Source organism: Lissotriton helveticus, chromosome 8 (assembly GCF_964261635.1).
Source record: "Lissotriton helveticus chromosome 8, aLisHel1.1, whole genome shotgun sequence".
NCBI lineage: Eukaryota > Metazoa > Chordata > Amphibia > Caudata > Salamandridae > Lissotriton > Lissotriton helveticus.
The window spans coordinates 792,077,043-792,092,139 of record NC_136069.1 but is presented as its reverse complement, the minus strand read 5'-3'; the positions used below and the strand labels follow the sequence as shown (position 1 = coordinate 792,092,139).

At 42.4% G+C, this 15,097-nt stretch overlaps 1 protein-coding gene across 1 annotated transcript in view; it reads left to right on the top strand.

The window, feature by feature from the left end:
• The window catches only part of GYG2 (glycogenin 2), a 251,993-nt gene extending 241,355 nt beyond the window's left edge, over positions 1-10,638 (top strand). The window contains exons 11-12 of the mRNA XM_078657607.1: positions 1,719-1,811; positions 10,333-10,638. Coding sequence (XP_078513733.1) covers positions 1,719-1,811; positions 10,333-10,491 — 252 coding nt within the window. The 3' untranslated portion in view covers positions 10,492-10,638. The remainder of the gene's footprint in view (positions 1-1,718; positions 1,812-10,332) is intronic.
• The last annotated feature ends 4,459 nt before the right edge of the window (positions 10,639-15,097 follow it).

Sequence of the window (15,097 nt, the reverse complement as noted above, 5' to 3'; positions counted from 1 at the left end):
TGGATTAGGGAATAATACAATAAAACTTGCATTATTGCAGCAATTTCAGGTGACATCCCCAAATTGCAGGTCTGTCTGTGAGGACAATACCACCATGGTATTTTTCCCTGTATTATCCACAGTAATATCTTGTGCAGTAGTACTGCATGGGGTATTACCACATTACTTGCAGCACGAATTTAGGCTGATAACCAAAGTCAGTAATATGAAGAGAGCTCATAATGTGGGTCTTAGTACAAACATACATGCAGGTTAGTAGTGGAAGGCGACTAAAATGGTATGGAGTCACAAAAAATCCCTAGACTGTAGATACAATGCCTCACTCATTTTGTTAGATGAGTGGTCAACACTGTCCCCCATAACATCCTTTTACAATGCCTGCCTAATTGTGGTGTCAGGGGAGCGGTGCTTGATTGGCTGACCTCATTCCCCTCTGTGTGAGAGCAAAAGGTCTGGATGAAACCTCAACTCTCCATGACCAAACAAGTGTGGGGTACCCAAAGGCTCCGCACTTAGCCGAATATTGTTTAATGTAAACATGTCTCCATTGGCCACACTGGTAGAGACCCAGCTGGTCTTTTCCTTTGAGGGCAACTCAGAATCCAACAAAGTAGCCTTCTCAAATTGCATGAGAGCAGTATTAGATTGGCTCAAAGAAAGCCAACTACAATGCAACCCGGATAAAAAAGAAATCATATTGTTCGGGCCTAACCCTAATCTGGATTAGGATGGCACCTAGCCCAAAGATGGACCTCCCTCCACCAACCCCACCTTGGCAGCTAGAAACCTGGGAGTCACTTTCAATAACAACCTATCTTTTAAGATCGAGATCCACTCAGTTGTTAGAAACTGTATGTGGATCCTCAAGGCTCTCAGGAAATTCATTCACCTTCTTCCATGGCAAGCCCACAAAACCATAGTGTGAGCTTTGATCCTGTCTCGGCTGGACTATACAAACGCCTTGCACCTAGGTTTACCTGCATATTTAATCCAGCGACTACAGGTGGTCCAAAGCACCACAGAATGCCTCCTTTTCAATTTGTGAAAAGGTACCCACACCTCACCAAACTACACTGGCTCCCTGTCAATAAAATTATAATCTTTAAAGCACTCACTCTAGTACACAGGGCCCTGAATAACACCAGCCCCAGTTATCTGAACTATAGAATCACTGAGTACCAGCCTAGCAGAAATCTGTGCTCCAGTAAGACCTACCTCAAAGCAATCCCCCACTTTAAAAAAACTAGACACGGTTGGAACTCTTTTTTTAGTATGCATTGCCAAAATCTGAAGCCACCTCTTATTTCAGCTCAGAAGCACAGAAACTGAATCTGCCTTCTGCACAACTCTAAAAACCTGTCTGTTTAGTCTATAATACCTATCTGACTCACACCTCTCTATTTCTCCTTGTTGGTAGTGCTGGGACACTCAATTTCTAAGTAGCTGTTTACGCTATACAAATACCCCTCATTCATTCATTCATGCCATGTTAACTTGTCTGTCATTGTCTTCAACATGTTCGGAGGACATAGGTGTATTGCAATTTCATTTAACAAAGCATTTGCCTTCTAACCCCAATCGTGGCTTGCCAAGCACCATAGTTGGATGTTATTTTTTTAATTTTTCAAGGGATATTGGAATTCAGTTTATTTTTAGGTGTTCATGGTCTGAAAGTTCTTTAAATTCGGGCACAAAACTAATGCATTGCATTTCAACAGCCTGAGCAAGATTGTGCTGAATACCATCTGTATGAGCAAAGCGAGCAGCCAACTGTACAGCAACCTGGCCCTCTGGACGCCACCTTAAACCTGGTATTTGCAACCATTTGTGTTGCATCATTGTTTGCCAAATAATATATGTTGCTTGTCAGTGAAGTGGAACATATGTGAGACCGCTCCTCTAATTACTTTTTAATTTTCGAATGAAATCAATTAGCACTCAATGACTTAACCCTGCTGGGCTTTTTAATCAATTGATGGGTTCTAACACACACTCATGAAATGTGTCTTGTTGTAAAGTTGTGTGCTTTTCATTGATCGTGTAGTTTGTGCACATGTAATGTAATGTAATGTAATGTAAGCACACATTTATATAGCGCTACTGTCGCTCCAAGGAGCATCTTGGCGCTCAGCACCCAACCCCGCTGGAATAGGTTGGTGGACAGAAGGCAGTTTCACGCAATACAAGCTTTACACTAATGCTCTGCAGGCCGCATCGGAGAGTGAGAAGATCCATGTCTTCAGAGATTTCCTAAAATCACTCTCCTTGACTATACGCCGAAGCTGAGCTGGCAATTTATTCCAAGCTCTTGATCCTAGCACAAAAAGAGATTTCCCCCCTTTGGTGGCCAATCTAAATCTGGGGATCACCAAAAGATTTTGATTGGCGGACCTCAAGCAGCGTGCTGGCGCATAGCGTTTAAAGCCCTTCAGAAGATATCTAGGGCCTTGAGACTGAAAGGCTCTGAAGGTGATAACAGGAATCTTGAATAAAACGCGCTTGTGAATGGGCAGCCAGTGTAAGATCTTGAGCGCCGCCGTGGCAGATGACCTTCTTGGCCAGCGGAGTACCAGGCGAGCAGCAGCATGCTGGACCATCTGCAGCCTGTGCAGCACTGCTTTATTGGTGCCTGCATAAAGACTGTTGCAGTAGTCCAGTCTAGATGTTATAAGGGCTAGTGCAACAGTCTTTCTGGCTGCCAGAGAAAGAAGATCAAAAAACTTCCTCAGTGATTTGATGATCTGAAAACATGAGCCAACTACACCCACCGCTTGCGGTTTGAATGAAAGTTGGTCGTCGAATTTAATCCCAAGATTTCGCTCAGAAACAATAGTATTAGGAGGAGCTTCTGCATCCTCGGGCCACCATTGTGTGGGGGAGAACAGATTTTGGGGTCCAAAAGATATTATTTCTGTCTTCCCCGAGTTACACTTGAGGTGATTGTTAGTCATCCACTCAAATGTAGCCTTTAGACAGTTCATCAGCGCGACGCAGCTCCAGCAAGGCTCGGGGGTGCCCCATCTTTACAATGCTGCGTCAAGACCTACGCCTGCTTCAAGCAGGCGCAGGGTTCTGACGCAGCATTGGCCTGAAAGTGACTGAGTGAAATCTTATCGATTTCACTCAGCCACTTTTGCGAGGCGCACCTGCCCCGGAGCGCCCACCCTGCGCCGGAACGCCCACAAGTGGCGCAGGGCTTTACAGTGTGACGCATCTGCCTAGATGCGTCACGTTGTAAATGGGTCATAGGGATGCGCCACGTTTACGCCGCAGTTGCGTGACACAAACGTAATGCATTACCAACATAAATCTGCCCCACAGAGTTTAGAAAGTAGCGGTTCAGTTCGCAGAAGTTTTTGCGCAATCAAATGTGACTTAAATAAACAAAAACGCATTCACGATTTTTGTTGCTTGTAATGATTCAGAAAATTGGAGTTTGTGGGATATTAGGATTTTAAATTGCATTTGTGGCAACAGAAATATGTCAGAATGGAAGATTTTGTGCTGTTGGAAATTTAGGCCCAGATTTACTAACGATTCATGGAACGCAATGAAGAAAGGCATTGTGTGAAAGGGAGAGAGCAGAAATGTGCCATCCCTACCACTTATGCTCTCATATTGCGCAGCCGCGCTTCAGGCTGGCTAGCACCAGTGCAGGCACTCTTGCTTCTGGTGCAATGGTGCCTGTGTTTCAGGAATGATTGTTTTGTGCAGAAAGGCATGCCCAAACACAATCCTTAGAGTAAAGTGCAATAGGGGCGAGGTGGGCACACACCTGCACACTGCCTTACTCAAAAGGATAAACACATTCACACTCATCCACAAGCAAACTTCCTCACACCCATCCATTCTTAAATGCACACACAACACCCACCATTCACAGGCACACGCACACCACTTTCATAGCACACACATGGACGTATACCTATATTCATACATTCCAACATAAGGATTTCATTACAAGACCGGAGGCTACCATTATGCATTATTCCTTTAATGCAACTTCAAGCAGCCAGTTTAAAGTAACCATCACAAAGCAAAGCTCTAGAATGTTCATATGCCATGATGGCAACATGAACACACAGATCTACCTTTTTTAAATGCGGCTTCAAGCAGATAAGTTGTGTTTTGCCATTGCTCCTCTCATTTCTACTGTGTTTATCTTTGATCTGTAATTCTTTTCTATTTTATGATCGCTCTTATGATTTGCCATTGTTCTTGTCATTTGTACTGTGTTTATCTTGATCTCTAATTATTTTCTGTTTTATGATTGCTCTTATGCTAATCTTGTCCTTTTTACTATGTTTATCATTGATTAACTTCTGATTTATATGCCATTAATTTCTGATTATGCCAATTGTGCTTGCCGCCTTTGTTGTTTTCTGCCAACCCTTTAACAGCAATTTCTCACCCTTCACCCGACTTGTCTCGTCTCCCGCTTGGCTCTGCTAAGCATTCCTTCCTTTCGGAGGAGATACACCACTCTCCTACCCCATTGCACTCTTCAATCAATCAATCAATCAGACATTTGTATAGCGCGCTACTCACCCGGAGGGTCTCAAGGCGCTTGGGGGGGGGGGTCCTCTACTGATCGAACAGCCAGGTCTTGAGTTGCTTCCTGAAGGAGAGGTGGTCTTGGGTCAGGCGGAGGTGGATGGGGAGGGAGTTCCATGTCTTGGCAGCCAGGTAGGAGAAGGATCTTCCTCCCGTTGAGGCTCTTCGGATGCGGGGAACGACGGCGAGGGTGTAGAAGGTCAGGCGGTCGTTGAGGTATCTGGGTCCTTGGTTGTGGAGAGCTTTGTGTGCATGGGTGAGGAGTTGGAACGTGACTCTCTTGCTGATGGGGAGCCAGTGCAGGTCTCTCAGGTGTCCGGTGATGTGGCTGCGTCGGGGGATGTCCATGATGAGTCGTGCTGAGGTGTTCTGGATGCGCTGGAGCCTGTTCTGGAGTTTGGCTGTGGTTCCGGCGTAGAGGGAGTTGCCGTAGTCCAGATGGCTGGTGACGAGGGCCTGGGTGACCGTCTTCCTGGTTTTGGTGGGGATCCACTGGAAGATCTTGCGTAGCAGGCGAAGGATGTTGAAGCATGACGAGGACTTCATCTGCACTTCGGCCTCTCTTGGACAGTCTTCTATCTCCAATTTACGGAGTGCAGGCCGTGTCGTGCTCCCATCGTGCTTCCATTGTTTGTGGCATCGCCCGTTTCTTTCGGCTACTGAGCTTCTCTCACCTTAACGCTAAGCACTACTTGTATACGTAAAAAAGGAAAAAAAAATGACGCAGTTACACCTAGGGCTCTCCCGCATTAGAGGACAGACCCTTGACAAGCATTCTTAACACCCTACTTGTGCTGCTCCATAATTATGCTTTGTGATGTTGCTTAGCAACCCCCCCTTTTTCTTCAACAGATGTTTTCTCGCACCTCGTTCAATGTTTCCTGGCGGTTGACACGATTATCAGCACACATTTTCTCTTGTTCCTTTAAACCATTTACATTGACGTCATCTTAAAGGACACATTTTCACAAAAAAAAAGAAAGACATCTGTTAGTGCAGAGATATACATTTTTTCTATCCCTTTTTTAACCAAACCTTCTATTACTTGGGCCTTGTGACTTTGATCCTTGGTTTAACCTAACTAGTGGTTCTTTGTCTATTTTTTATCATGTCTGATGCTGAATCTGATGATTCTCAGACCCAGGCTCCCACTACTAATACCAATGAGGAGCTCATTAAGAAATGTATCCAAAAGGAGAGGCAATGTTGTATGTGGGAAACTGTAAGTAAAATTGTTGCAGGTAAAATACCCCTTCTCGAACCTAGTAACCCCACTGCTCTCCACGGAGGGTACATTGATTAAGTTAATACATGTGGGGGTAAAAGATTAAGAAAACGCAACAATTTGGAACTAGAGAGCACACTGGGAGGCCCAAGCACCTCTAATCTATTGGGAGGTTTACACACCTCACGAACTGAAGGAGGACTAAGCACCTCAAATACTAAGGGAGGCCTACGCGCGAATTTCGTTGCGCGCAGTGCATCACATTTGGTGAAGCAGTGTGCGCAACAAAATTCGTTTTATTTATTTAAATGTTTACTTACCTGTAAAACTCCGTAATCCATACATTATTTCCCCCCACCCTGCCCCTCCTCCTGCCCACGTCACCGCCCTACAGAAACACCTACTGCTGACCGCTACTGAGATGGACAATATGTCAGCCGTTGCCTACATAAATCGTCTAGGGGGAACCAGGTCACCGGATCCCTCCAACTTAGCCACAAAACTATGGATATTCTGCTGGAACACAAAATGTTGTTAAGAGCAGAATACCTTCCAGGTCAAAACAAAGTTTGTGCGGATTGGAATTCAAGGTTCCACGTAGATCACACCGACTGGAAACTAAACCCAAACATGTTCAAAAGTCTAGATTACCTTGGGGTCCCTTAGAAGTAGACCTTTTTGTGAGCAGACTCACGTTCCAACTTCCCAGATATTTCAGCGGATGCCAGACTTGGGTACTTCGGCAGTGAACGCCTTTCTTTAACCTTAGAAAGAAATTCGGGGTTATGCTTTTCCTCCCTTTGCAGTGATGCAGCGTGTCCTGCAGAAGTTGAGGATGGAACAATCCTCAATGGTTCTAAGAACACACTTTTGGCTGTCCCAAGCTTGGTTTCCAACAACCTTGAAATTACCTTACGAAGTACCCTTTCTTCCTGCTTCATCAGGCCTCCTAAGAGACATAGATGGTTTGGAACCTCCCCTTCTTCAGAACGGGACTTTGAACCTTCTTGCCTATAAATGTGTCAACAGAGCCAATGAAATCTCTGTACTTTCGGCGCAGGCTTCCTCTCTTCTCCAAGAATCATGGGCCCCTTGTACACACTATAGATACAACGACATGCAGCTAATTTTCTTTCTTTCTTGTTGAACAATCTAAAAGAGGTATTTCCTATAGGTCTATTAGCTGTCATAGATTAGCCAGTTCTGTTGGTCACTCCCCTTTAAATAGTAGAACTATGGCAAGAATCCAATAATATGCAGAATAATGAAAAGCATCAGGCTTAAAAGACCTCCTGAACCTAAATATGAAACTCTGAGGGATGTAAAATTATTACTTGACCGATTTTGTAACTGGCCCAATAATAACCTCCTATATAATAAAAAACTCTCCATTAAACTAGCTTCTCTCCTTTGTCTAATATCCTGCCATAGGGTTTCGGGTGTTAAAGCCTTGGAAATATCTAACTGATCATATGACGCCTTGGGCGTCAGATTTGAAATTATCAAGATAGCAAAAACAAAGTCTGATATGATCTTTTACCCAAGATTCGATGCTTGCAAAAAATTGTGCGTGGTAGATTGTATGAAGGAGTATGATTCAAGGATGAACAAACATCGCACTGCTGGTGTAAACCAGCTTCTTATTTCCTTTGTTAAACCCTTCAAACCTGTCTCTTCTTCTTCCATAGCTAGATGGGTTAAACTGGCAATGCAATTGGCGGGCATTTATCTCCAAAGATTTCAAGCACATTCTTTAACATGTGTTATGGCTAGCCAATCTTTTTGGAAAGGAGGTAAGTTAGATGACATTCTTAAAGCAGCGGACTGGTCCAGTTCCTATACCTTTGCAAAACATTACTGCAAACCTCTCGAACACATGTCTGACGTAGTTTTACTAGACTACCAACATGCATAATGGTAGCTGCCGGTCTTGTAATGAAATTGCGATTCTCCTATTACCATAACCAGAGAATCTGGATTTCATTAAAGACACTGAGGCTAACATTATCCGAACCTTCCCTCCCGGGAGTGGATTTTAACATCTTATTAAATTATTGCATTTGTTTTGATCTTAGAATTTTAAATTAAGTTAATGTTTTGTTAAGAACATAACTCAGTTTTTCATTGTATTTTTCTTTTTAATGCACTATTTATTATCACCAATTCTCTTCCCCGCTTTACATAGGGCATTAAGTACAATCCTTAATATTTTATCCTTTTTGAGATAATTCAACTTGATTGGCTCCTCATCAAGATTCAGTTCAAGCAAGTCTCAACATCACACCTTCTTACTACTTGGAATTCTTCACTGCCTGATGGAGAAGCCTTTGCCATCATGTTCCTATATCTTGGAATTTTGTTATCTTTTGGAAGAACTTTACCTTTTTCTCATTGCATTTAAAAGAGGCAGATCTGTGTGTTCCTGATGCCATCGTGACATATGAACTGTCTCGAGCTTTGCTTTGTGATGGTTACTTTAAAATGGCTGCTCGAAGTTGCATTAAAGGAGTAATGCATAATGTTAGCCTCTGTGTCTTTAATGAAATTCAGATTCTCTGGTCATGGTAATAGGAGAATTGCAGTTCACCATCTGCTGCGTTGGTGACATCGTGTGATGAGAATGACAAGCAGAAGCCCTCCCTGGAGGTTTTGGGGAAGGACAGGACTTCTGGAAGTTCCTGCCACCCTCTATTATTGGCTGACCTTGTCATGGGTCCATCAATGATGGAGGACCTTCCCTACCTTTTCACAAAGTGGGATTTGGACAGTGAGAGTTGCTGATCCCACGCCACTCTGTGACAATGCGTATCATATTGCCCTGTGCACTTCAGGGCTTAAAACTGAAGAGTCTAGGTCAGAGTCTATGATGAGGCTCCTGGTCATCATGAGAGGAGGACCTCAAGGTAATTTGCCTGAGTGAAGAGTCCCCGCCCTCAGAACTGTGAAATCTTCAGCCCAGCAAAGTTTGGATCAGGTGGCCAGATGCCTGCACATTCAGCACATATACTGTGCCTGACAGCCTCACCCGACCATGTCTATCAGGCAGACCTTTGCTCAGACTCTCAGGCAATTCATGTTTTGTAAAAGAAGCGGGGGCTACCGTCCCCACATTTAATTATGGGTTGTCACTGCACTTAATGCTGCTGAAATTGTCATTTCATTAATCATATTTTTGGGGATGATAGTGAAGTTTCAGTTATCTAAAGTTTGGTGCAGGAGTAGCCACCAGAGTCTTAATGGGATTGAAGAGAGTGATATGTTTATCAATCTGAATAGGAGTGAGTCTGCACTCATTTATTTTGAAAAGAGAGTTTGATTTAAACAATGACTTACAGGTTTCTGAAGATGTCCACAGGAACTGGGGCAGGCCTGACGGTACTCAATGGCACAAATGGAATGGTCTTTTATCTAGAAAGGGCAGTATTCAAGATTTGTTTTTCCCTTTTCAAACAAGGTACTCAAGTGGCATCCAGCTAAAACACTAGAGACCACCCGAAGGCATGATGTTGCAGTACATACTTTAGAAAAAGCATAAATAAATGGGAATTGTTGTCGAACAATTGAGAATGGGTTTGTTGCCACTTCATGAAATTTGTTAGGGGTCTAAGGTGGGTGGTGTAGATGATGGAGGAAAAGAAAGGTCTGTAGGAAAGGGAGCTCGTCTGTGAGCAGAGCTCTATAGGAGTGAGAGGAAAAAGCAAACATCAGATCAGTGGGCTTCCTGACTCCCTTTATCGTGATATCTACTGAGCTCACTTGCTTTGCCTTGCACAAGCGATGTCTATTTTGGCAAAATGCAGGAAATCCTATAGAATTCATCAGTGACCGCACCCTGCCACCACCTTCTATTCTGTAATGTATCAAAAGAGCGAAATCCCACTAGCAAGCAGTTATGTAAAATAATGTAAAATATTTGCCCCTTAGCCTAAAAAAGTGTTGCTGTGCACAAATCCGCACCGTTACAAGAAGTATAACCTATGGGCAAAAACTAACAAAGTTAGGGTCATATTGATCACGTATTGGGCAACGTTTTGCACAAATGTGCGCCATTGCACAATAGCAAAAACTCGGATATCCTGTGTTGGATGATGTCATCAGACAGAGAAAGACTAATGATGCCAAAGTAAACGTTTTATTATCTACCTTCATTCCAGAAGCATATATTATCAATGATTCGCACTCTGAGGCTACAAACTCCCCCATCGAATCGTGATGCATTTTGGAATGCACCATTTCTCAGGATGCACTATACTTTAGTAGAGCAATTTAAAACTCACCTGCATAATTAATACTGATTTCTGTCTTTTATATAGTTGCACACATTCTTGAAGACTGCTCATAGATGGCATTATTCTGATTGGAAGCCATTTTGCGTAAATCCTAGCTGGTATTGCATCTGTTGTCGCACAGACCTGGTCTTCTGCCCAAACACCCTGGCCCCACTTTGGATATCCTTGCTGCCATTTGCCATACAAATTCGCAGACCAGGTTCTTTACAGGATATGATCAGTGCAGAGCTGTATTTAATTCCTGATTTTATTGTCTTTCACTAGGTTGAACTCGCCCATTCCGCTTCGGAGCTGTCCATTCACATCAAAGAGGAGGAACCGAGGACCGAAGATGAGCGGAAGAAGTGGGAGGCAGGCCAAATGGACTACATGGGCAAAGATTCATTTGAAAACATTCAGAAAAGGCTGGACAGATTTCTATGATGGGCTTTGTGGGTACACTGTGTAAATCATGGCCTTTATCTAGTTGGCATTGAGGACTGTCCTGTAGCAAGATCTGATTTGGTTTGTGATCTCATGCAATGGTGATTTGCCACATAGGGCATTATGACTGATGATCTGTACAAGCAAAATTGGTGTTCTTTCTGAAGCCAATTGATGTGCCAGGCAAATTTGTCGAAGATAATTGCATTCATGCTCTTTTCATGTTTCCACAATGGAGACCTGTTGCACCATAATTTCCAGCATGTGCTCCTATGCAAAAAAGAGCATTTGTCTACTTTGCTTTTTACCAATTGGTAGGCGCTGGCTGTCCATTCACTTCTTGGTAAAGAGCCTATGAGTTTATGGCAAGCAGTGAAAGGGTCAGACCGGAAGACCCAAAGGAAAAACCTCTTTCCCCATCGAAGCAAAAGAAAAACAAGGACCACTGTCCAAATTATTTCAAATGTGAGGCGTTCTTCACAGATGGGTGTTTTTCTAGGCTATTGACATGCGTCACATTTTGGGGTTAGCATTGCCTGTGTGTCTAACAATCCTGGAAACAGATTTGTTGGTTCTGCTCAGTGACAATTGCAGTATTAAGACACAGTTTGTGAGGTGGCTGGTTGCCTGACTTCTACCACTTGGGTGACAGAAAAATTCAATTTTAAAAACTAAATTGCATGTTGGTATCCTACTGCTTTACAGTTTCCCAACTCAAAGATTGAAATCTGTGTAAGATAATCTTTCCACGAAGGCTAGTGTCTATGCTGAAGTACTAAAGGTTCACTACTGCTGCTTTTCCAGATGCTGCAAGTATTGTGGAAACATCTGCCATTGTTTTGCTTTGGAGAACAAAATGGTGGAACAAAGGGAGGGACCATTCTTTACTCAGCACAGAACATGTGAACCAGGCCTCTTGTGCATGGGCAAATCAAGTAAATTGTTCCATTCTATGCCTAATGCAACTGCTTTTTCAGAAGCCACCGCAGCTTACAATAAATCGCATGAAAAACAAATTGCAGTGGTCAGTGAAAAGCCCTAACATTGAAATTAATGTGGGCAGCACATAGAAGGTGAACGTATCCGTACATTAGTCTTGCTACAGTGAATATGCTAAAATGGATTTTATTACACAATGCCTGGGAATGAACAACGTACAAAACCACATGTAGTACCCCGTCTCCAAACTGGACTCCTTTCATTGGCCAAGCAACACGACATTTTATTTCTTGTAGGTGCTAAACATTGTTCCTAAAACCATACAGACCTTTCAATCTGGCAGTTGTGTCATATCTGCAGCACTGAAAATTTGACTTTTCTGCAGCAGTTGCCCGTGATGTAAATATGAAAAAGACACTTAATAAACTGAAATGGGACAGTCAGATTTTAGCAGAAAACAATGGCCTGATTGAGTTGTAACTCATATTGATATTTGTGGGAATATTTAATTTCTTGTGTAGTCTTAAGTGTGGTCACCTGACTCTAGGTCATTACGGACACTGCCTTTAGTCCTGAACTTTTTACTTACCAATAATTTTTTCGGGTAGTGTTAGTCTAGCTAGGTTAAAGAAAGCAAGGCAAGACTACCACACCCAGAATGCACCAGGACATTAAACGAACAGCGCTGGAAACTGTGGCCATAGTGAACTGGAAGGAGGTGGTCACCCTAGTAGTCATTTATACATTCGTAACCGTCGTTTATGTTTTGCGTAAAACATTTTAAATTCCATATAAGTCGAAAACGACGCAGTTCTTGTCACCTACACTACCACATACTACAATATTTGTCAGCCAAAAAGCCCTTTTGTGGATACATTGTAGCACCTGAAAATCGTTGGTTCTGCAGTTTATTTCATTTGGGCAATAGCTGTTTTCTAATTCAAAATAATGTGTCTATGGCTGGTGCCAATTAACCATCTGGCAGTAAATATGCCTCAGTGGCCACCTTTGTTAAGGGCAGCAGCATGCCTGCATTTTCTTATGTGGGTCCCACTTGTGTGATTTATCCAGTTGTGTACTTTGGCTCTTAGCTTTGCCAGGAAAGCCTCATATTTAAAGTAAATTCATCGGTATGGTGATCCCTGGTATTTATGAAGCTTTCCTGCAGAAGTGTTTAATCACAGAACAGTTTATGCAAATTGTTCCTCATTGTTCTAGTTGTGTCTCAGAAACTGTTGAAATGATGTCCTCCATCCTGCAACTGGAAGTTAAAGACCATAAACCTTCTTTGAAATGAAGAATTCCAGAAATGTTTAGATGGGTCAGAGATCCCCTATAAGTAAAGCAGAAAGAGTTCTAAAGAATTCTTGATTTTCTGAGTGCCTCTAAAATGTGTTGATCACTGACCACCGCTAGTGCCTCATTTCCTGCCAAGAACTCCAAAAGTGCTACTGCTACGGAGGAGCTGCTACTTCTGAAGGCCTACAACACGGAACTTTTATTATGACATCGAAATCTCAATCTCCTCTTATCAGTGGCTGCCAATACCTATAGCAGTGCTACTCTTTTCTCCTTGTGCACACCACCTGTTCCAGATATAATACAGGAATGGAGTCAAATGCAACATCAGCGTACAATTCTGTTTGTTTACCACTTTTGTGGTGGATTTTTATTTTGTATCTTTTAAACAGAGTACAGTTTTAAATTATTCTTATGGTCACACATTGAATTTCTTTACAAAAATGTTGATAACAACGAAAGAATATTTGATGTTTTATGATTTGCTTATGTTTTGACTTACATTTCTATTTTTTTCAGTCTTAATTATCATAAATTGGATATGGGTATTCCTTTTAGGTGTCAATGTTTTGTGAAAAATAGAGATACCCCACCAAATAGCATACGTCACCTATGTTAAAATGATGCCCTTTTCATGCATTTGTTCAGTAAACAAACTTGAAGTTTCAAACCGCCTTTCTCGAGAGTTTTCAATTTATAATTCTGGAAGTTTTGTCTGAGGGAAGAATTAGACTTTTGGAAACAAGGACGAGTAATTATAACAGAAATAACCTTTGGGTCAGACTGGTGAAGCCATAACAGAAATTGTGAAAATCTTGACATTTCTTTCCTTAACTCCATAAGAGAGATCAGAAGAATTTTGAAAGGAAAATGCCCAGGAGAGTCCATCATCATGTGTGATTGTGAGTCAATAAAATTTTCCAATGCTTATAGTATACTAACAGAATATCACATTTAAAAAAGCATGCTGCTAAAATAACCTAGCCAGAATATCCACCATTAAAAGTAGAATGAAGGTAAGTAACTATAGGCATTTATATATTTACTATACTTAACTCCACATATATGTACCTGGAATCAATCAATCAATCAACCAATCCATCCATTCATCCATCCATCCATCGATCCATCTATGTTCAAGGTTCCTAGATGTCTTCAATATACATTTGTGCTGAATATTCTCAATTACAACGGTTCCAGACCTGACTGTATCCTGCTTGATGACACACAACTTCAACTGCAATACCCTATGAAGCCAGAGATGAAAAGAATTTAAAAAATCGTCGCCGGATTGGCGCATCAGACAATTATTGCAGTTCTTCATTCTCCCATAAACAGTCATATATTTAAAAACTTGAAACTGGACGGATCATGGAGATGTGTTTGGGACTATCAGAACCTGAACCATCACTGCAAAATATCTTCAGTTTAAAATGCACCGAGTACATGATTAATGAGGCAATTCAGGTGCAACAAAATGAAAGAACAATTGATATAGCATATAGATTGATTATTCACTGAAAGTACAGTTCATGATTGCTATCAGGGGTTACTTATCTGCTAAGGCTCTGTGAGCAGAGAACAAAAGAAAAAACAAACCTTATTATCATTTTATCTTTCCATGTGTGTTTTCCTGGTTAGGGGAGGGGCGGGGCTGAACATCACTGGAACAGTGGTGGCACTCTCTTGAGTGTGCATGATTGTTTGGCCGGCCATCTTGGGCAGGCCAAACAGTCATGTACATTTTGCATGTTCTCCGCACAGGCTACATTACAGCCTGGGTGGAGAATATGCCCTGGCCTCCAGCCCCTCTCTGAGGGTCGAACCACGGTGCTCAGACCAATCACAGCACTGCTGTAAGGCAGCGCTGTGATTGGCTGGGAGAGACTGGAAGCCTGGGTGCTTCGTGGTTCTTGCTTCCTTCCTGCTCCTGGAGTGAAAAAGGACTAAGAGGCATGCTGGTAAGTTCTATTTTTGTTGTTAATTGATACCCCCACTTCTCCACACCCTTCCCTCCACCCGCCATCCCCGTTAAGTTGCAGCCTCCTTTGATTGCTATTACCATGGCGCAGTCTCCTTTGGGAGATTTACTTAATTACCACAGTGGTGTACAAATAACCAGCTGCTTTTCTCAGCCTCCGGCATGTATTTGTTGCAGGAAGACATGACTGAACTGTTCGAAGTAGATGGCTTATACATCACAAATACAATTCTAGGAGAGCACCACCAGCATTTAGACAGAATAGTCCCTATACCTGCAGAAGCGAGTTATAAAGTAAACTTTCTGAATGTGTTCATCATTGGATAGAAAGTATCCAGTGAGGGAAAAAGGGCTCACATTGCACTTCTAGAAATGTATGGAACACTG